Source organism: Callorhinchus milii, unplaced genomic scaffold, assembly GCF_018977255.1.
Source record: "Callorhinchus milii isolate IMCB2004 unplaced genomic scaffold, IMCB_Cmil_1.0 Scaffold3, whole genome shotgun sequence".
Classification (NCBI taxonomy): domain Eukaryota; kingdom Metazoa; phylum Chordata; class Chondrichthyes; order Chimaeriformes; family Callorhinchidae; genus Callorhinchus; species Callorhinchus milii.
The window spans coordinates 46,585,224-46,608,673 of record NW_024704744.1 but is presented as its reverse complement, the minus strand read 5'-3'; the positions used below and the strand labels follow the sequence as shown (position 1 = coordinate 46,608,673).

Here is a 23,450-nt window from a genome sequence, read left to right as displayed (position 1 = left end):
CTTATCTTCACCTTCAAAGCCCTCCATGGCCTTATCCCTCCTATCTCTCTGACCTGCTAACAACCTGCCCACTCCCTCCGCTCAGCAGGATTCAACCTGCTCCATGTCCCCCACCCAGCCCGCCCCACCATCGGCGGTCAGGCCTTTAGCCTTTCTGCCCCCACCCCCAGAACTCCATTCCACATTCCTTTCGCCTTGCTCCCACCCTTGCCTCCTTCAATGCATGCCTCAAGACCCTACTCTTCAACCGTGACTTCGACCATCATTCTACCCCCCCCCATCCCCTGCTCAGGTCTTAATTGTCAGCGCCTTGGGACATCCTCCTGATGTGAAAGGCACTATACAAATATAATCTTGCATTGTGTTATTCATTCTGCATCACATGAGCAAAAGACAGTTAAAATTTAACTGAAATAAAATCTCATAGATGCCATTCATGTCATTTTTCTTCTTATTATTTTCAATATAGTCAATTTTTCATAGTTACGTTGTATATGAGAGAGTCTCACTTGTGTTAAAAATGGAGAAAAATCCCTTTAACTAACAGTTTATTGTTTGTACATTATGTAATAAGATACACTTTCATTCATTGCTTTGAGAGCTAACAACACCCAGTGGTGACTGTAGGAATTGTTGCCTGTCTGTTCGAAAACAAAAAACATCACTCTTGGTTTTCATTTTGGAATAAGGTTGTTAGTTGATTGACTGATCGCTTTCTAGGGGTACTAATCCCTCCAAAAAAATAAACAATTGTCACTCATTCCACGGTTGTTTGTGGAACACTGCTGTGCGCAGAGGTTGGGTATATGGGGAGAGAGAAAGCTTTTAATCCATAATGACTGTAAGCAAGACATATTTTAATGACTGCATTACAAAACTCCCGATCAGTATTTTACGAAAATATTTCTCTGTAGTTTTAAAGATTTCCCGTGTACTGTCAAAAACTAATCACATTTTCAAATAATATGGAAACATTGTTTGTCAAGCTATGTTGCTAAGTGATAACGACTGTCTATTGTAGTGCATGATTATACAGTTAATTTATGTTTAAATCATCTCCCTTCCAAAACATAAGCACCCATCATGCTGATTTGGGGTGGTTGTTTCTACTGAGAGGATTGACCTGGATGGTGATATAGAGGGATTTGGGGGAGAATTGTCACTGTGCAGACAAAGTAACACCCTAAATTAACAATCAAATCCTTCCACCTCTGGGACATAATTTGAGCAAATTCCTTTCTGAGGTTTTTATACAGGCAGCACATTTTCTGCCACACACACACACACACACAGGCTCCCATGCCAGCCACAGGTATGCGTAGTGAATGGACATTTAGAATGGTTACAGAGTGTTAACCAGCACGACCATCAGCAATATATCATTACAATCTACCAGCATGGAAATGTACCAAGTATCTGGTGTTGGCCAGCAGTGGTGTGGGGTGGCATGGGGGAGTTGCTGCCACTTTAAAAGGGCTGTATCTCACTACATTTGATAGTAAAGGTTCTGCATGAGTCTCATCAGTGTTGTTTCATGATGGCAGATGTTAACAGCTGACTGAGCAACAATAGCGTAATGGTTCACTATTATCATGTAGGTGATTGATATCATTAGCAGCTTCAGAGTTTAAAGAAATAAAAGCAAATGCTAGTGTCTGGTAAAAGCTACCAGCATGAATAATGAGTGGATTGACAATAAGAATTCTACCTTTTCAACTTCCTATGTAGAATTTGCTATTTTTTTAATCTGATGTCAATGAGCTAAAATGCTTTAAGGTAACTTTTTTTATTATTTGTTTCTAAGTGTCGTCTCTTTTAGAAACAATTGAAATGAACTGATTCATGTTTTGTAACCTATTTATGTTAATTTTCAGGGAGCACATGTGTTGTAAATCCAACAGACCTGTTCTGTTCTGTTCCTGGTCGTCTATCGTTACTCAGCTCCACATCAAAGTATAAAGTGACAATTGCTGAAGTAAAAAGGCGTCTGTCACCACCAGAATGTCTCAATGCTTCTCTTTTAGGAGGAATTTTACGAAGGTAAATTTTAGCTACAACAATAGTGAGCGTAAAATCGACAATAAAAAGTTATAGTGAGTTGACAGTCTGAATGTACTTCTGTGGTCATGTACTTCCTTACACGAGTTAAATGGTTAAAAAAACAAGGACAGCATTGCCTTCTTGAATACTGAGAAATTAATTAACATATTGCCCTTTGCTTTCTGCATTTTTAATCCTGTTCCAATGAATAGTATGACAGTATTTTTGACATCTGTCTATAAAGGAACTTGAAATGGCTTTGATGTTGTAAACCTAGGTCTTGGTGGCTGATTACCTTTCCAAGGAAGGATTTATTTAAATATCATGAATTGTAGGCTTTGCACTGTTCCAAACTAATGATGTATACAGTAGTTGACTGGCTACCTGAAAGGGCTTAAGATTTTCAAGTAAAATGGGGTCACAGGGTCTTAAACAGGAAGGCGTGATCCAGGCGGTGACCAACAGCAACAACAAATTACACTTGTATAGTGCCCTTCACGTTGTAAAGATGTCCCAGGGCACTGGACAATCAGGGGTTTTGGACCCGAGCTGGGAGTTGGGGTCAGAAGGGGAGGAGGGCAGTGGGGGTGGAAGGGTGGCTGAAAGCATGGTCGAAGATGAATGTCTTCAGACAGGACTTGAAGGAGGCAAGAGAGGGGGTACGATGGACAGATTGTGGGATAGAGTTCCAGAGTGTGGGGCAAGGTTACCAAGGAAGGGTTTGCTACTTTCTGGATTCATTTCAGAAATAGATTAATACCTATAATGGAATGAATGGTAGGATGGGTTTTCTGGAAGGATGAAATCAAATGGGCTGAAGGGCATTTCTTCATATGAGCTAATCTTGAAAATGTTAATTTCCCTAACATTGAAAATGTCTCATTTTGAATAGCGTACGGACACTATTAGAAAAGAAAAATGCATTGTGGTGGGTTATGTGTCTTATGGCTGGCTGATATTTTAGATCCCCCTTTATCTCTTTGTGGCATTGCAATATCCTGTTTACTATGGCTGTCAATGTCTACTGTTCACTTTATGCTGGAATGAGCAGTAGTGGCCCAGAAATAATGAGTTAATCAGAATTGAGCAATAAAGAAACCATCTAAATTGGTTGTACAGGTAGATTTCAATTGGATATGGAAATATATCAGTCCTGAATATATCAGGAAATATATCAGTCCTATATCAGTAATATTCACCAGAATGTTACCAGGCCTAAGAGGGTTATGTTATGAGGAAAGGCTGGGTAAACTTGGATTGTATTCCCTTGATTTTAGAAGGTTGAGGGGTGATTTGATTGAGGTATTTAAGATTATAAAGGGATTTGATAGGATAAATACAGAGGAGCTATTTCCTCTGGTGGGGGAATCCAAAATAAGAAGGCATAGTCTTAAAACCAGGCCATTTAAGAGTGACATCAAGTAGCATTTTTTCACTCAAAGGGTGGTAAAAATCTGGAATTCTTTCCCCCAAAAAGCCGTGGATATTGGATCCATCCATATCTTCAAGAGTGAGGTTGATAGTTTTTGGTTGGTCAGAGTAATAAGGGATTTGGGGAGAAAGCAGGAAATTGGAATTGAAAGGATTTGTTGAGGTATAGATCAGCCATGATCTAATTAAATGGCGGAACAGGCTCGAAGGGCTAAACAGCCTCCTCCTGTTCCTATTTCTTAATGTGAATTAATGAATCACAATATTAACAACAACTTGCATTTATATAGTGCTCCTCATGGAGGGTAGTGTCCCAGTGAGTTTACTTTGTAACTAATCACACCAATACACTCATCACTTGGTTGTGATTATTGGATTACTTTACATAAAGATTATTTCAGTTAGGGCATGTTCAGAAGACCAACACACATCCCCCAAAAATATATTACTATTGAATTGTGTGTTTAGAGGGTGACGTGTTTTACAGAGGATTTAATATATTGTTCCTTTTGCTAATGAGGATACAATATATCAGTGTTTGAAAAATCGGCGTGGGGTTTAGACCTGCTACACAATTATCATCTTAATCTTTATACTAAAGATATAGGCTCTGAAAAAAAAATACAGGATTTATTAGTTTCCTTTTCCTTATGCCCCTTATAGTGGGCATTGTTGCCTCCATGTAATCTCCTTTTTGCACGAAGTCAAGTCAAATAGGTTTGTCAGTTCCTGCAGTTTGGCTGGAGATGGTATTTGTGAAGCAGCAGCCTCAGTCTTTTTTGTGTAAACTAGAAACTTGTTCCATTCAGCTATGCTACCAATCAATGCTCCCTTTAACAGGTGGCCTTTAATAGGTATACCCTGAGCCAGGTTTGCATTTAATGGGCCAATTGTGCAGCATTTTGTTAATGAGATTTCTCAATTACAAAATTGAATTGGGGTCATCTTCCAATAATAGGCAGCGTCTTATATTGATGTAAGGAACCCTGTTCTGAAACTAGATTGAGTTGGAGCATTCTCATGAGTAAATATGATGCACCTAGATTTCATAATTAATAAAAATATCATTAAGAAATATCACAATTGACTACTAATATGTATATTCAAATATATTCAATTTAATTATTTGAAGAAAAAATATAAAATGCGTCAGTAAAATAAGAAAGGGATTCTAAATTGTCAACATTTTCTTTTAAGCCCAAGTTTCTCTTCATAGGCTGTCACTTTCTCATCAAACCTCCCCAGTTGGCAGGCAGGTGAACCAGAAGATCATAAGAGAGATTCGGATGAAGAAAGCCCTTTGGCCCATTTGATCTCATTGTTCCAGAATATTCACCCTCCCATCATAGCATCAAGCTGTTTGATGAGTCCAGCATCTTAAACTCAACAACCTGCTGTGTTGAGAGAAAGTCCATGTTAGGTTTTATGGCAGGAATGCACTTGTGAGCACCCATTGTTACAAGTACCTTCACTGTTGTGTCTTAATTCCACTGTCTGGAAATCCCTTAGCAATTTCCCCTTACCAACTTTCAGTCTTGGAGGGAAGAATATTCCTTGAGCCTTTTTTAAAAGTTATTATATCCTAAGTTTAAAAAGGTTTTCACAAGAAAACACCACAACAATCATCCAAAGTAACCAATCACCAAGAAATGATATGAGACATAAAAAGGCTAGATTATTGAATGGTAATTTTGTTTATGAAACTGCACTTTCTACAGGGCAAGTACAACAACTCCACAATAGACTTCTCATTCCTTACCATTCACCGATTAAGTCTCCTTCCTAATGTTCCACAAACAGTGCTATCACCATTAACTCCCAAGGGAAATAAAGTGGTGATGTTTGTGATATTTCATAATGTGTTCCTTTTATTAATTAACACAAGAAGTTTCTTATTACCTCCAGAATAACTTACCACTTTCACTTCTGGCTGATCATTTTCACAAGTTACAAACCATCATGTTAATTGTGGATGTGACTCTCAGTCTGTCTATTAATTATCTAATCTGCCTTTTTAAAGGACAAATACAAGACACGTTTTTGTTCCTCCTTGAGATCAAATGATAAAAAAATCAACATGTAATTGCCAGCGGCTGATTTTTAACTGAGAGAATCAAATAGCTTCCTATTCTGAATTCAGTAATCTAACTGATCCAGCTGGTTTAGGCCTTAGGTATGAGTTTAACATGTCCTCAACAGCTTATTTGTAGTTAAGAATAAGTCAATCAAGAACAATTTACTTTCAACTACAAAGGTGTCAATGTTTCTTATCAAATCTCAAAGGGAGCTCATTCCAGAGACTAGAAATACATCACACCAATTCAACGGAACAATGCGCTGAAAATAGATGTAGTTAGATTGAAGTCCTGAATCCATGTTACATATTTCTGGATTTGTTCATTAAGTAAACCTTATTGAAAAATGGTGCAACTTTCATTTCAAAGTCTCTTGAAAGGAAGCAAAATTGGAGCAATATAAAATCCTTCAAATACTATCCTTTATTAGCATATTTTGTTGAAACAAAAACCCTGCTTATATCTAAGAGGAATTATCATATTTGTAAATTGTATAGATATTTATAATTATGCAGGGTAGGCTAATAAACCAAAAGTTTGAATGTGGTGAGTACTTGCACAATTGAAAGCAAATGGGAATAAACTTTCTCAATGGCCTGGTGGGCAAAATCAGTGCCCAGTGCAGCACAAATTTATACAAATAAGTAGGTTAAATACTTGTTTTATTTTGAGTTTGTTGACCTGAGTTGGGACAAGAGTTAGAGCTTTTCAATTGGTTTCAGTGCCTCTGTGTATGGAGGCAGAACAGGGTTCTTCCTCGATTGTCAATCAGAGTTTGCTTCGCCTAACATAGGCTTTCTGTGCATCACCTGACACTTCCGCACCACCATCAGTGGCCAAGCCTTCTGCAACCATGCCCCCCAACTTTCTGGAAATCCCTACCTCAATCTCTCCACTTTTCCCCATATTTATCTATCTTCAAATCCTACTTGAGGACCTACCTCTTTGACCATGCCTGTGGTCACCTCCCCCCTCCCTTGCTCAGACTCCAATCCTGCCTCTATATGCTGCTCCGAGACACTACCCAGCTTGAAGGATGCCATACAATGCAAGTTGCAGTTGCTTCCAGAAGATCCACAAGTACATGTGGAGTCCTGTAGCTCAGTGGTTAGAGCACTCACTTTGCAAGCGAGAGACCTGAGTTCAATTCCAGGCAGGGCGAAACCTTGGGCAAGTTTCCTTACTCCACACGCCTAATAATAATCCCTCCAAAACTAAAAACAATAATAAATTGGTCATTTTCAATCTACGACTGTTTGTGGGACATTGCTGTGCGCAATTGGCTGCCGCGTTCGCCCACAAATATACAGTCACTTCAGTTTACAGTGTGTTCTGTGAAGCACTTTGGGACATCCTCCTGACGTGAAAAGCGCTATATCAAATGCAAGGATTATTATTATTACATGTAGAATAAACACAGGATCTCAGCAGTGATTTTCCCCAAGGTCGAATCATCTTCCAAAAGTATTGTGGAGTCTCATACATCATAGAATTATACAGCACAGAAGGAGGCCATTCAGCCCATCGTGTCTGTGCTGGCTCTTTGAACTCTTTTCAAAAGAGCTATTTAATTCAATCCCACTCCCCCGCTTTCTCCCTGTAGCCCTGCAAACTTGTCCTCCCCAAATAATTATCTATTTCTCTCTTCAAAGTTGTTATCAAGTTGGCTTCCACCACCCTTTTAGGCATTGCATTCCAGATCTGATCAACTTGCCGTGTGAATAACTTACTGACTTTTGTATTCTATGCCCCTATTTATAAAGCCTAATATCCCGTAACCTTTTTTAGCAACTTTATCTATCTGGCCTGCCACCTTCAAAAATTTACTTATATGTACCCCAAGTCTCTCTGTTCCTTCACTCTCTTTAAGATTTTACCATCTAACGTATATTGCCTCTCCTCATTCTGACTCCCCAAATGCATCACTTCACATTTCTCCACATTAAACTTCATCTGCCACGTGTCTGCCCATTTTGCCAGTCTGTCTATGTCCGTTTGCTGTCTGCTACTATCCTCCTCACTGTTTATTACTTTTCCTAGCTTAGTATCATCCACAAACTTGGAAATTGTTGTCCCTATACCCAAGTCCAGGTCGTTTATGTAGATCAAAAACAGCAGCGGTCACAATACTGACCCATAGGGGACACCAATGCGCACTTCCCTCCAGCCAGAAAAACAACCGTTCACCACCACTCTGCTTTCTGTCTCTCAGCCAGTTCTGTATCCATGCTGCCACTGTCCCTTTAATACCATGGGCTTCTATTTTGCTTACAAATCTCTTATGTGGCACTTTATCAAACTCCTTTAGAAAATCCATATATACTACATCAACTGTATTACCATCAACCACCCTCTCCGTAACTTCATCAAAAAACTCTATCAGTTTTGTTACACATGATTTGCCTTTAACAAATCCGTGTTGGCTGTCCTGTACTAACCCATATTTTACTAAAGGAAAATTTATTTTGTCCTGGATTATAGTCTCCACAAATTTCCCCACTACTGACGTTAGGCTGGCTAGTTCCCGGGTTTAGCCTTCTGCCCCTTTTTGTAGAGGGGAGTAACATTTGCAACCCTCCAGTCCTCTGGCACCACCCTGATGTCCAAGGAGAATTGAAAGATTGTGGCCAGAGCCTCTGTTATTTCCACCCTTACTTCCCTCAGTAACCAAGGATGCATCCCATCTGAACCTGCTGACTTATCTACCTTGAGCACCAATAACCTTTTTAGTACCTCCTCTTGCTTTATTCTTATCTTATCCAATTTCGCTACCCTCTCCTCTGATACTGTAGCATTGGCTGCATCCTTTTCATTTGTGAAGACAGATGCAAAGTACTCAATCAGTATGTCAGCCATGCCCTCTGCCTCCACAAGAAGATTTCCTCTTTAGTCCCTAATTGGACCCACCTTACCTTTGACTAACCTTTTATTATATGTTCATAAAATACCTTAGGGTTCCCTTTTATGTTAACCGCTAATCTTTTCTCATACAATCTCTGTGCCCCTCTTATTTCCTTTTTCAGTTCTCCGTACTTTCTATATTTTGGACCTGACATTTTTAATAAGCCTCCTTTTTCTGCTTTATTTGAATCCCAATTTCCTTATTCATCCAGGGAGGTTTGGATGCCCTGCCTTTCCCCTTCGTGGGAATGTATTTGTTCCATCCCAGAACTAGATCCTCCTTGAAGGCTTCCCATTGCTTATTAGCTGTTTTAGCTGCCAATCTTTCTTTCCAGTCCACCTTGGCTAGGTCCCTGTTTAACTCATTGAAATTAGCCGTCTTCCTGTTGAGTATCTTTACCTTTGATTGCTCCTTGTCCCTTTCCATAAGCACTCTAAACCTAATGATGTTGTGATCACTGTTGGTACAGATGCTCACCTACTGAAACCTGTACCACTGATGACACTGTTATTCATCTCTCCCAGCTCTCTATGTAAATTGTTTGTCCTCTCCAATGCTACATCCTAATTCCTTTCCCCCCTTGAAAGTAGTTTAAACCCTTCCCCACAGCACTAGTTAACCTCCGTGTGAGGACATTGGTCCCAGCCCTGTTCAGGTATAACCCATCCACCTGCCCCAGAACTGGTCCCAATGATTCAGGAATCTGAAGCCCCCTTTTCTGCACCATTTCTCAAGCCATGCACTCATGTGTTTGATCCTGCTGTTTTGATATTCACTTGCACGAGGCACTGGAGTAATCCAGAGATCACCACCTTTGAGGTCCTACTTTTTAGCTTTTTCTCCAGCCTCTGATACTCTCCCTGTAAGATCTCAGCTCTTTTTTTCCTTTTGTCATGGATCCCAACATGGACCACGACTTCTGGATGTTCCCCTTCCCCCTGTAGAACGTTCTGCACCCGTTCCATGATGTCTTCAACCCTGGCACCAGGAAGGCAACGTACCATGCGAGAGTCATGTCTTTGGTTGCAGAAATGCTTTTAACAAATCCGTGTTGGCTGTCCTTCCCTGTGTCCCCCTATGCATCCATTTGCTTTTGACTCTCCTCCCCAGAGGTGTCATCACCCTGACCAGTATTCAATACAGAGAACTAGTTTGTGAGTGCCACATTCTCATGGAATTTCTGCACTACCCATCCCCTCTTCCTACCATGCCGGGTGATCATCCATTCACTCTCCTTCTAAACCCTCTGTGGCTAATGGGTGACCACCTTCTGAAACGTTCAATCCATGAACTCTACAGTTTCCCATATGCTATGCACTGACACCAGCCTCTCCTCAAGCTCAGAACCTCAGCTCAAGCTTGAGCAGCCCGAGGCACTTCTAACACACGTGTCTGTCCAGCACACATCCTGGAATTCCCACATGGCACACATTGTGCATGCAACAGGTCTCAGCTTCCCTGCTATATTCCCAGCCATGTTTTATATTATTTTAATACAGCATATATATGTTATAATTGTGCACCTCTTTCCCCCTCTGCACTGAATTCCCACTCTCACCAAATTCCTTAACAGAATTCTCACTCTGTTCCACCTCACTCAGTTCTCTTTCACATTGCTCATGAGCAAGTTCTTGGATGAAATATTTCTCATGTGCAACTGTACTGGAATAGAATGGGACAAAATAAGCCAAACCCTTACAAGGGAATGGAGGGGAGAAAAAAATGTGGGAAGAAAGTAAATAGGATTAAAACAATCCCATGTATTTGATAATATTCGTATTATGTAATATATAAAGTGAGTTACAGTATTTGTTTCACATTTTCTTTTTCCAATGGCAAATAGTTTGCACATTTGCTTGTTATCCGCTTTGCCTTTTGCTGCCCCTTTTCCAACTCCTTTTAAATATAACTTACTTACCTGAAAGTATAATTTACTTTGTACACAGTATCATACCACATGCTGTTGCCCACCAGCAATCTGTACAGCTGCAGCAGTGAGGCCACGTGGCTTTATGTGAACTGATGTGCAAATGTATCACAGAGGGAACAAAGAGCATTTCTTAAGCAATCCAATATTTTATGGATCAGGCAACAGCAGTGAAAGAAACGTCTAATAAAAAAGCATGTTCAGTAAAAAGCAAGGAATCAATTACGAAATATAACAAAAAAGTCTTGTTTTTAGTGCCCATATATACTGTATATATACTGTATGTGTGTATATATATCTATACTGTATATATCTATATATGCACAATATTGTTTAATTATATTGTGTATCATAAAAATCTTACTAAGTGAATATATTTCAGTCTAATTGATTTCAATTCATCACTTGTTTGAATCGATAAGCATTGCATTATGCAAACCAGAGTATATAGATATCATAAGGTCAAAATACTCCTCCTAGAATACCAGTTATATAAGATGACATGGCACATAAACAGGCCATTTGGACCAAGAATTCCATGCTGAAAATATTTGATATTATGATATTTTTTAGTTGATAGTTTCCATGTCAGATTCTCTTACCTTTGAGTCTAATGATTACTATTTTTTCTGATGTTTAACCAATGCATAAGCCCTTTTATCATCAAAGCATTCCAACATTGATGGATTGCTAAGGCCCTTAACTACAAACAACAACTTGCATTTATATAGTGCCCTCCATGCTGGGTGGCGTCTCAGATCGCTTAAGTAGTTACCAGTTGAAGTGACAATATAACATGGATCAAAGAAACTAGTAGAGGCCTGAAATGTTATCTAGCCTGTAAGATTATTTTGTCTTAAAATATAAGTTTGCACTGAATTGCAGAAATGTTTTAAAATTCATCTTAACTTGGAAGCCAGTTGAAAACCAGCTTCCAAATCAAGAAAAAAAATGAAGACATTTTCTACAATTCTATGTGATTTTAAATGTTAGATAAGATGGTTATAGGCTAAACTAGGTTGAATGTCTCAGGTAGCTTCTTGAAAAATCAAGTCAATATTTGAATTGATTTGAGTTGAAAGTATTTGTACATGTCCGATTTGTTCACTTCACTCAATAACGTTCGGCCCACAAAATACACAGTAGCCAAATCATTTTGCAGTATATCCTGCAAAGCACATCTGAATGATGTGATAAGGTATTATATCAAATGCAAGGATTATTATTATCTATTATAATGTTGTTTGGTGGTTTTCATTGTGAATCACGTTAACAATGAACAATGCTTATATTTGCAGAGCAAAATCTAAGAATGGTGGTCGATGTTTAAGAGAGAAACTGGACAGGTTGGGATTAAATTTACCAGCTGGCAGAAGGAAAGCAGCAAACGTTACCCTTCTAACTTCACTGGTTGAAGGTAAGGACAACATACAGGCAGGGGCAGCAACAGCATGGTATTGGTGTTTAATTGTTCTTTACATTTTGAAGGGGTTATGAAATCAAATTATAGGTTAAAGCTTAAAATATTCAGAATCAAACTTCTTGAACCACAGGAGACATCCATGGAGTCTATTTTATGCAGATTGCTAAATATATTGATATCTTCACTGAGCCTTTACAATGAAAAAAACTTTTTTTGTTGCAAACAGTGTAAGATAGAATGATACAGCACCAAAATAGACCATTCAGGCCACCTAGTCCATGAAGATATTTATACTGTACAGGAGTCTTCACCCTTCCTAATTTCCTCTTGTATGCTACTCTATTCCTTAAGATTATTCCCCAAATGATTGCCATTATTTCATCACCACCCCTCCCAAATTAATTTGTTTTGCTAACACAAGTACAATGGGAGCTGAAGTGTTGGTGAGTCAACAATATTTTGATATTGATATTACAGTCAGTCATGAAAGCTCTGTTTGAACATCAGTCCCAGCTTTTATGTGAACTCAGGCCTCAAGTTGGGTTCACGTATTTATCACTCAAGATCCAATGACAGTGTTTTATTGAATCTACAGTATTTTTAAAACCATGAAATAGTTACACAATACTCTGAATACATTCGTTCTCTGAGTTAAGGTTAAATTTCTTTTCCCCCTACAAGGTGAGGCCCTCCATTTGGCCCGGGACTTTGGTTATACCTGTGAGACAGAGTTTCCTGCCAAAGCAGTGGGTGAACATTTGGCCCGACAACATCTGGAGCCCAAAGAACAGACACCAAGGAAAAAAATGATCCTAGCAACAAAGTAAGAATGGGCTTTCTCTCAATTTTTTGGTGAGATGTTGGTGGTGACTTATAATCGAATATGGATTCACAAGTATTGTTGATTGACATTTTTCCAAGTGGTTGTAGTCTGACTCAGTTAGCACTCTCGTCCTTGAGTCAGACTGTATGTTCAAACGTTACGTTGGGAGTTTTAACCCACAATCTAGGCTGATGCTCCAATGGAGTGTGTTAGGTGAGCGCTGTATTCAGTGGTAGACTGGTTTCCTGAAAGAACTTGGTATTTTCATGGAAGAAGAAGGGTGCCAATTCGTGAGGTGCACCAATGTCAAAAAGCATAAAACAACACGAAAGGCAGGCACCACCTTACCATATCAGTACCATCCGACCCCCAGAACTGCCACAGCCACCTCCAGCCCCCCAGGCTAGGGATGAGAGTGTCTGGTCTGGTGGATGGGGGTGGGTTGCTAACAAAATCACCATCACCTTGGTGTGGACATTGGTTGTCCTCTCCTCTAGGCTCCCCGGCTATCTCACCATGCACCACATCAAGGTGTGGAGAGCATCTGCATAAGGAGGGAAGTAACTGCACCTGAACTGTTTGCCTATAAGTCTGACGTGCGGGTACACAATAGTTGATGACTGTCAGTCGATTCCTGAGCAGCTGACGATGGCACTGCTATTTTCACAGGGGCGCTCGGGCAACAGGAGCACTGAGGAAATATCCCAATTTCCCAAATAGCCAGTCTGATCCTGATTGTATTGTCAGTGTATCTAATTTTCTGATACTAAGCGCAAAAAACCCTCCGACCACTGAGTGCAGTGATTGAAATAATTCAAAATTGTGTTCTAAGTGCAAATTAGGGTCCAAATATATGAGATTCACAAAATAAGTTGTAAATTGTGAATCCTGCAGATACACAGACGTGTTTCCATTTCATCCTCTGGAACTCACTGGAGAATGTCAAACTCAATTTCTCTTCCACTAACAATCTGTAAGCTATTAAATATCAAGGTTGGCATCACCTCACAATTAGTTATTAAATAATAATAATATTAATCATTGCATTTGATATAGTGCTTTTCACGTCTTCTAGATGTCTCAAAACACTTCACAGAATAGACTGTAAAGTGAATTGACTGTATATTTGTGGGTGAAACGGGCAGCCAATTGCGCACAGCAGTGTCCTACAAACAGTCGTGGATGGAAGTAACCAATTCTATTGTTTTTTTGAGGGATTATTATCAGGCGTGTGGAATAAGGAAACTTGCTCAAGGTTTCGCCCTGCCGGGAATCAAACCCACGTCTCTCGCTTGTGAGGCGAGTGCTCTAACTACTGAGCTACAGAACTCGCTTTCTCTCTGGCATTTAACATCCTGCATTATAGGTCTTGGCCCATCGATTAGGTTTTTCAATTAAAAAAGAGTATGCACCCACAATAGAGGCAGGAGATGTATGAATTAATTTTATACTTTTTATTTGTGTAATATAATTCATATAAAGGCTTTCCACTTTTCTATGTATTCTACTTCTATTCCCTTCACCCTATGTTACATTCAGGATGATAATTTTTCATCAAGTATCTTTCTTGCAGATTTTATGCAATAAAATTTATAAATGAAGATTTGCCCGAGTTTGAGGGAATGTCAACATTAAGGGTTCATCAGAAAGCTTCCCTTGAGGTCAGACTCTGTGCTTTCTGAGTTAAATGACTTTCGCATATCAAGTATCATCAGTTTTATTGACATACATAAACCATTCTTAAGAAATAGCCCAGACCAGAACTCTGATGCATCATGCTAATTAAAGATGAAATGAAAATATAAAACATAAAAATCCATTTAAAATGTTTGTTGAGTGCAGCTTCCCGGCGGCTTTATTTGACTGGAGCATATGCAATTTTCCAATAAAATGAATGTAAATACAGTTTCTTGGGCATAGACGTCTGGGGCTGCCTGAGTCTTAAAAATCAATTCATGTGTTCGAGACACAGCTTGTATGTAGGTCTCTGATATGCTGCCATAGCTTAGAATTTGTATATTGATTTTTTTAAAGAATTACATTACTTGCCATCAGATTGGTGTGATTGACAGCTTAGCTGACCGTGCAGGCATTACAGTGCAATTAAAATGACCTGTACAGTAGCGAGCCCAATACTTGTTAAATCTCTGCATCAATGGAAAAGAGTTCCACAGGAAAGAGTGGGTCGAGTGGGTGTCTGAAACATCTTAATAGTCTGAATTATGGGGTGGGTTTTGAAATCTTTTCCTGTTCCTTCCTTTGAACGATGATGTATCCTGAGATGATTTTTTTTTATTGAAAGCCTTCAAGGAACACAGTTGCACTAAAAACCAAAATACAGAAAAAGTTCCAAATATTTTGTTTATTCCAAACAATGAGACATATAATCTCTAGTCCTGGGAACCTCATCAATTCTACTCTATGCTACAAAAATGATTGTGAAATATATAAAGAAAAACTCCAGTCTCTAATTGATTTCTGTTCAACTTTGGATTGGCCAGTTGGACTGCAATGATCTTTTGCAGTATTATGCAATATATTGTATCTTCCTATGTTAGACTACCAACAGCTGGAGCAAAGTAAAAGCAAAAAGAGACTGATTAAAAGATTGCTGTATTTAAAAGGTTGTTAAGATGTGGATTAACTCAGATGATATTGAGGGTGAGAGAATATAACTCTTATTAAAGCTATTAAAATACTATGTCTGTGTTCACTGGGACAGAGAAGTTTAAGAGGAGATCGGATAGAAGCAGTCAAAACGATGATAGGTGAATCCAAACCAATTCACCTATGATTGTTACTGGAAGCATAAAGGGCGAGGTTAAAAAATTGTTTTTAGACGAAAGGTTGTGAGGATGTGAATGAATTTCCATGAGTGTCTGTTGAGGCTGAGACAATTGCAACACTTAAAGGGGAATTGCACAAACATTTAAAAATTGGAGATATCAGGGAATAAAGAGGAAAAGCAGTGATATGGGAATAGATTGTTCATTGAGCGGTCGAAATACAGGTACAATGGTCTCATTTGCTGACATTTCCACGATCCTATTCACAAGCTTCCCTCAAATCAGTTCCAAGCAATTACAAATCCTCTCCCATTGCTCTGACACAATGAAGTGCTCCCTGCTCTATGACTGAGGTGAAGGGAGAGATTTTATTCCTTAATGTTACACATGACAGTACTTCTAAATATTATAGTATTATTTTTAAAGTCTAGGAATTTACTCAATTAATTTTCAGAGGAAAGAGTGCTGTCTCCTCTTTTCTAATGTAAAGAACAGGAATTACCATGCTGGTCAGAAACAACATGAAACACAAGGGCAGATTTGTCATAGTTGACGATGTTACCTGAAATAATTCTGATTGTTATTGTGTAAAATATATTGAATTTGATTTGTATTTAGTTTCAGTCAAATTCACCTTCTGTGATTACTTGGGGACTGTGACTTACAGTGATTCTGTGTGACAGCAATGAAACCAGAGTTGCCATTATGCGCTTGAACAGTATACTCAACCTCTGGCCCGACAGCATAGGTTTTCAGGAGAGGAGTTAAAAAGATTCATCAGAAAATGACAATGTAAATGCCTTCTTGAAGCTAGAAAAAGCACCACGAGATGTGAAGTATATCTCCTTCAATGAACCCTATGTATTCCACTGTGACACACAAGAATTCATTGCAGTTTCTCCTCTTTTTGTCATGTTGAGTTTTTGTAAGTTTTTCATTTCATGTCTTATCTAGGCCAATGTCTGAGCATCCAAATGATATAAAGGAATAAGCTAGGTTTAAAATGTATTAAAACGTGGTACTTCTTGTATTTCAGGCAAATCTGTAAGGAATTTCAGGATTTATTAAGCCAGGACAGATCACCCCTGGGATCCTCTAGACCAACTCCAATTCTAGATCTTGATGTTCAGAGACATCTAACACATTTCAGGTGAATGTCTGAGTCTTAATTAACATGTGGAATACGTAGTTAGCTGGTACCATCATCTTAGCAACATACCTTGGATAACTACATTTCAATGAATAAAGCTGTTTGACTTCCAGATGTTTTCTAACTGAAAGGCACTTGACCAGTGAAATAATTCTTCATGTCATGAAACAGTTATGGTTTGAGGATACCTTCATTGGAATTAGAGGCCTGAAATCCCACCTAGATTTGGGCTCTGAGACTATCTTGTCTTAAGTTTCAAGATCAGACAGCTTGAATTTGGAAGCCAGTCCTTTTAAGAACTGCAGAAAATTAGCTTCCAAATCAAGACCAAATTTTAAAACTGTCTTCAATGCAGTGAAAACTAAAATTTTAGGGTAAAGTGATTTTACAGCTGAAGCCAAAAATAGAATTTCAGGTTCCCACATATCAAAAATGAAATATTTCTAATAATGTTCTTTGGTATGCTCTTTCTGGCATCCTCCTGACGTAAAAGACACTAAATAAATGTAAATTGTATTGTACTGTTATAGTGAGGTTGTGGTTAACAAGCATATGTCAGCATGAATTTTAATATTAATCTGTTTTTAAATCCAATGCAGCCTGATCACCCATGGATTTGGTACTCCTGCTATCTGCGCTGCTCTCAGCACATTCCAAACTGTCCTCAGTGAAATGCTGAACTACCTGGATAAGCACACAGTCACTAAAAATGGAGGCTTACCTGAGACTGGCCAGGGCAATGGCAACACAGACAAAGCATCAATGCGCAAGAGCTCGGAAATGCTGCAAAAAGATGGCAAAACTGAGAAAACTGAATGAACTAAAGGACTGAACTTTAAAGCCACCAGAGCTTTCTGGCTGATGGTGTCTGCTTTTCAAAGAAAGTGTTTTTTTCTTGTAGGAAGACTGAGGAGAGTGAAACGTAAGCTCAATAAGGGAAACTTTGAATCACTATTTTTTACAAAGCTGAAACATTTGTGCACATTTGTGCTGTCTATATAGTGTTTATGGTGGTACACTTCACAACTTAATCACTGGATTCAAAGTGCAGTATCCCCTTTCAGATCAAGTAATATTCATACATTGTACCACACAGCAGCTCATCATTCCGTTATCATAAACTGACTGCTCCATTCTTTGAAATACAGTGACCACGACCACTCTGGAACATTCAAGAGTCTCCAGACTTCATGATGGTATCTCCTACTTCTCGACAAGTTCTCAGGAGGTCTTAAGCCCCTACTGTTTTGTGCTTGAATTCTGCTGATTGTTGATCAGTGTGACCAGTGTCAGAATTCTTTGTGTGTCACAGTGTTTCTGAAAGTTTGAAATCACTGGGTTAAGCATTGCAAATTGTAACAATCGCGGTATCAGTATTTGGAGCTCATCTTTAGATGCCTATGGTTAAGTTCATCAAACTGGAAGAAGATAGTGACCTATTCAGAGAAAGGATCAACACAGACTGTAAGGGTAGGGGAAAGAAAACCAGTCATTCTGGATGTCTGAAGTGTCAGCTTAGCTAGTATTTGCCTCTGAATCAGAAGGTTATGGGTTCAAGTCCCGAGTTGGAGATTTGGAGCTCATAGGCTGGCCTGACACTTCAGTGTAGTACTAGGGGATTACAGATGGACGAAATGTCATTTATCACTTTGACCAAGGCTGTTTCTATGCTTGGGGCAGAACGGAAACCCAGAATTTGTTAACGCACCTGGCTCAAATCAAACTTAACAATCTAGCGAGAGATCTGGTTGGACCTTATCAAATCTTACCGCTCCACCCTCACCTCCACTAAATCATCCTTCTACTCCAAGACAATCTTTGAGGCATCCCCAGGTTCCTCTTCTCAATCACCAACAGGCTCTTCCGCCTTGCCTCTCATGCTTTGCCCATCGTCTCCTCCAACTCTAACTGGGAGCAGATGCTGGACTTCCTCGAAACGAAAGGCAAGGGGATCCACTCAGTTGCCTCTGCCCTTCTGACCACTACACCTTCACCATCTCCCCCTCACACCCCGGCCCCTACCCATCCCTCCCTCCACACCTTTGAACCAGTCTTCCCCTTCTCACTCATCACCACCAAAGCCTACATGAAACTGACCACCTGCTCCCTCGACCACATACCTACCCCTTCCCTTACCTCACAACTCCACCTCCTTACGCCCCCCTACTCACAAACATCATAAACCTCTCCCTGTCCACTGGCACCGTTTCCACCTCTCTAAAAACAGCTGTCATCACTCCTATGCTTAAAAAGCCTTCCCTGGACTCATCCTTGCTCTCAAAGTACCACCCTAACTCCAACCTCCCTTTCCTTTCCAAGGTCCTGGAATGAGTCGTTGCTTCCCAGCTTTGCTCCTTCCTCTCCCGCCACACCCTTCCACAAACCGCTCTAATCGGGTTTCTTTGCCACCCACAGCACAGAAACAGCTTTTGTCAAAGTGACAAATGACATTTTGTCCATCTACGACCAAGGCTCCCTCTGCCTCTTCATCCTCCTTGACCTCTCTGCTGCCTTGGATACCATTGACCACTCTATCCTCCACCACTGCCTTTCCTCTCACCGCAAGCTTCGTGGTTCTGTCCTTGAATGGTTCAAAGCCTACCTCTCACACCGTCTCCACTTCATCTTCACAAATGGTTTCTCCTCTAGCTCCCGAACTGTCTCGTGCAGAGTTCCTCAGGAACTTGGTCCTTGGTCCCCTCCTTTTCAATGTCTATAGGCTCCCTCTTGGTGACATCATCCGCAGACATGGGGTCAACTTCACATGTGTTCGGATGAGACCCAACTCTATCTCTCTGCCTCCACCCTCGAATCCAGGACCACTGTTGTCCTGACTGAATGTTAGTCAGCCATCAAGTCCTGGATGAGAGCTATCTTTCTACAGTTGAATGTCAACAAGACCAAAGCCCTCTTGATTGGCTCGTGACAGCGCCTCAGGCACTGACAGCATCACCATCCAAGGATGCACACTCCACCTTACTAAGCCAGTCTGGAAACTTGGCATCTTGTTTGACCCTCAACTATCCTTCCTACCCCACATCCGTGCCATGTCCCGTTTTGCCTTCCCCCACCTCCGCAACATCACCCAGCTCCACCACTGTCTTGCACCGCAGGCCACCGAGACCCTCAAACATGCATTCATAACATCCAGGCTCGACTACGCAAACTTCCTGCTTGTCAGCCTCCCCAACTCCCTCCATAGGCTGCAGATCATCCAGAACTCTGCAGCCCGTGTCCTCTCCCGCACAAGGCTCCGTGACCCTATCACTCCATCCTCGCCCAACTCCACTGGCTTCCCGTCACACAGAGGATACAGTTCAAGATCCTGGTACTCAGCTCGCAAAGTCCTCCATGGCCTTGTTCACCCCTATCTCTGTGACCTTCTAACCCCCTACCAACCTGCCCACTCTCTACACTCAGGGGGCTCCTGCCTGCTTCACGTCCCCCGCCTCGCCTGCCGCACCATAGGTGGGCGGACATTCTGCCACTTGCCCCCACCCTCTGGAACTACATATTACAGTTCCTTCGCCTCGCCCCCTATCTTGCTTCCTTCAAGACCCATCTCAAGACCCTCCTCTTTGACCACCAGTCACCCCCCTTCCCCTTCCTCTGCCCTCCACCCTCCCTGATCCTGACCCCCAGCTCGGGTCCAAAACACTGATTGTCCAGCGCCTTGGGATGTCCTTCCGACGTGAAAGGTGCTGTACAATGTAATTTTGTTGTTGTTATTGTTTGTGCAGGAAGTGGGGAAGAGCAAGGAGCAAAGCTGAGAAGCAACGACTCTTGTAAAGGAAAGGGGGTTTGGAGATGGGGTGATAGTTAGAGAACAGGGTCTCAAGGCCCTTTCTGTCTTTTTGGGTGTATTTAAAGATCATATGACACTATTCAAAAAGATGTCCTAATCAAAAATCCTCCATACAAAAAGGACATTCACTTCACGGTTATTTTTGAGACTTTGCTGTGTACAAATTGACTGCATTATCTCCCAGCAAATACATAAGCATTTTATTCATTAGAAGTTACCTGAGAAGCACTTTTTGACATTAAAGCCACTGTATCAAATACAAGGATTATGATATAGCACCAAGTGTTTCTTAGGAATCCATTCACTTTACGATTGAGTGAGTGACAAGTTGCTAATCTCAGTTTATCAATTTGGTTACATAAATTGTTTGCCATCTCAGAGAGAACTGAAGTTAGCCTTCTTCATCAAATTTCTTATCAGTAAATCTTGAAGGAGTTAGGCTGTGGGAACAAAATGCAGAAACACTGAGAAGGGGAACAATTGAAAATCAAACTGTCGGGGGAAGTAGAAAATAAATTTCACAGGTAGGACTGAAGTACAGTACATACTGTACAACCTTATCAGTTAACTCCAATGGAGCTGCTGCAATTTGAAATCTCTTTCCATTTGTTGGAATTTCTTTCATTAAGAATACAAGAAGCACATATTTATTATTTATAGTACAGTATATTTGCTTGATATAGATAACATGCATCCAGTGAGGTACTAATAAAATGAAAAATGAAGTAAATCATAGGGATCTGTCACACACCGATCACCAAGAGTAGCAATCTTTTAATTATTTATTTGTAGTATGATTTCTTATTAGTGTGCAATAGATCCGAATGTCTCTATTTATTGTTTTCCATGCATATCACTTTAGGGCAAAATCAGCAATTAAACTGAAATCATGTTTCTACAGATGCCAACATAAAAATGACAATGTGGCGCCAGAGAACAACTTGAACTATTTTTTTGTGTACTATAAACCTGTAGTGAATATTCTTTAAAAATGTTCTTTGGCTCTTCGATAAACATGCTACAAGTGTCGGAATGTGCAGGATCATAGATATCCAATTGATTCAAACGTCTGTTGCTAATATCCTCACCCATACCAAACTCCGCATTCTCATCACCCCAGTCCCTGCCAGTCTCCATTGGTTCCCTGTCAGAGAAAAGATTGACTTCAATATCCTCACATAAGCCTACAAATCACTTGATGCCTAAGCACCTTCCTAACTTTTCAACCTGCTCACACCCCATTCTTACACTTGTCCCTTTGCTCTGCCAGATCGGGCCTTCCGTGCATCTCTTGACCTCTCAGCAGCCATGCTTTTAGGAACTATGCTTCAAAGTCTGGAACTCCTTCCTGAATCCCTCTACCTTGCCCCTCTGCCCATCTTGAGATCACACTTGAAGACTCTCCTTTTCGACTGTGCCTACAAACAGGTGGGAGGTCACCTCCGCTTTCTCCCCAGCTCAGCCTCAAACTGTGCAATTGTTCAGAGCATCGAGATGCTACCCGGCATGAAGGGTGCTATATAAATGGAAGTTGCTCTTGTTTCCCATGTGAGACCGGGAATACTTGCACTTTTGAGGCTGATTGTAAGGTGCTTAGGACTTCCTCATTTATAGGTCATCTAGTCAGTTTCAGCTGTTGAGCTGTTCAGCACAGCACATGGTTGCTTCAGAACATTGTCCTTTAATCTTTGAGTTTGAGATTCAATTCCGATTTTCCCCTAATCTCTACCAAAATTAAGTTAATTTTATCTCTGTTTTGCGGCTCAATGCAATATGTGTGTGTGGAGGAATGACAGTGGTAGGGTTTGTTATGTAGTCTCAGAACAGATTAAAAAAAACACAAAATTTGCAGCTGTTGGAAATCTGCAATACAAACAGAAAATACTGCAATTCCAAATCAGAATCTGAAAGAGGGCAAGAGATTAACAATTTGGGGTGTGACCTTTCAGAACAGTATCTTACCTCTCTTTCAGATACTGATGCACCTCATTCCAGCATCTTGTGTACTTTTAAAAATGCCACAGTATTTAAAAGCAGAGTTTTTTAAAAATCCATACTCATTTAATTGTAAAATCCCGAGATAATTTTGTGTTCAACCTAAAAGAAGCATTTAAATTTTCTTAAAATGTTTAAAGGTTCAGAATTAAAGTACCCCTCAAATGGTGCGCTTTTCCTCCTCTCCTCCTAGTCTGGAACCAAGTCTTTTCAAACCCTCAAAGAAACTATTTTTGAATCATCCTGTTGATTTCACAATCCCTGCACTAAATTCTGGTATTCACCAGCATTCACATAACAGGAAAATGCCACTGCTAGCCCTGTCTTACCATCCTTCTATTTTTACTGAAGTTGTAAGACCAGTGATTGACCCATGGCAGGAAGCCTGATAAATCTTTACCTAGCAAGGTCTCATACCTGCACTTGCCAAAATAACCAACTATCATGGAGTGTCTATCATGGAGCCCTGTAACTCAATAGTTAGAGCAATCGCCTCACTAGTGAGATCTGGGTTCGATTCCCGGCAGGGTGAAATCTTGGGCAAGTTTGTTTAGTCCGCAAGCCTCTGTTTACTCTCAAAGACATGATAAGGTGCTCTATCAAATGCAAAGCTTATTATTATTATTATTATTCTCCTTGGGGGTGGACAGAGGTAAGCGGAGTCTCCTTGGTGCTGAGCTGGTTCCAAGGTGGTGTTCCTATCAATGGAGTTGACTTTCTTTGGTGGTCTCTTTAGTCTGGTTCATGAGCCAAGCATGTCAGCAAACCACATATGAACATATTCTAAGTTTGAAAGTTCTTATTCACTATTTAATATTACAGTAGTGAAAGCTGAGCACTATAGTTGTTGAATCATTGACTCTGCTGCATTTTGAGCTAACATTTAATGCCTTGATCTGACACGATTGGATACACCAGCCAAATTTAGGAGTGTCTTTCCACACTATTATTTTCTGCTGGTAGTTTGTGGCATGATGCTGCTGTTTTAGTCCTAAACACCATTGCTTAGTTATCCATTTGTTCAGGTAAATGTGGCTGTGAGTGGGTGAGGGATTGGGGAGGAACAACAACCCCAAATCAGGCCTTTTGGTTC

At 40.3% G+C, this 23,450-nt stretch overlaps 1 protein-coding gene across 1 annotated transcript in view; it reads left to right on the top strand.

Annotated features, from left to right (window-relative positions):
* Window positions 1–17,376, top strand: part of tfap2d (transcription factor AP-2 delta (activating enhancer binding protein 2 delta)) — a 30,780-nt gene extending 13,404 nt beyond the window's left edge. Inside the window, exons 4-8 of the mRNA XM_007892971.1 lie at window positions 1,875–2,040; window positions 11,674–11,792; window positions 12,480–12,621; window positions 16,444–16,557; window positions 17,157–17,376. Coding sequence (XP_007891162.1) covers window positions 1,875–2,040; window positions 11,674–11,792; window positions 12,480–12,621; window positions 16,444–16,557; window positions 17,157–17,376 — 761 coding nt within the window. The remainder of the gene's footprint in view (window positions 1–1,874; window positions 2,041–11,673; window positions 11,793–12,479; window positions 12,622–16,443; window positions 16,558–17,156) is intronic.
* The last annotated feature ends 6,074 nt before the right edge of the window (window positions 17,377–23,450 follow it).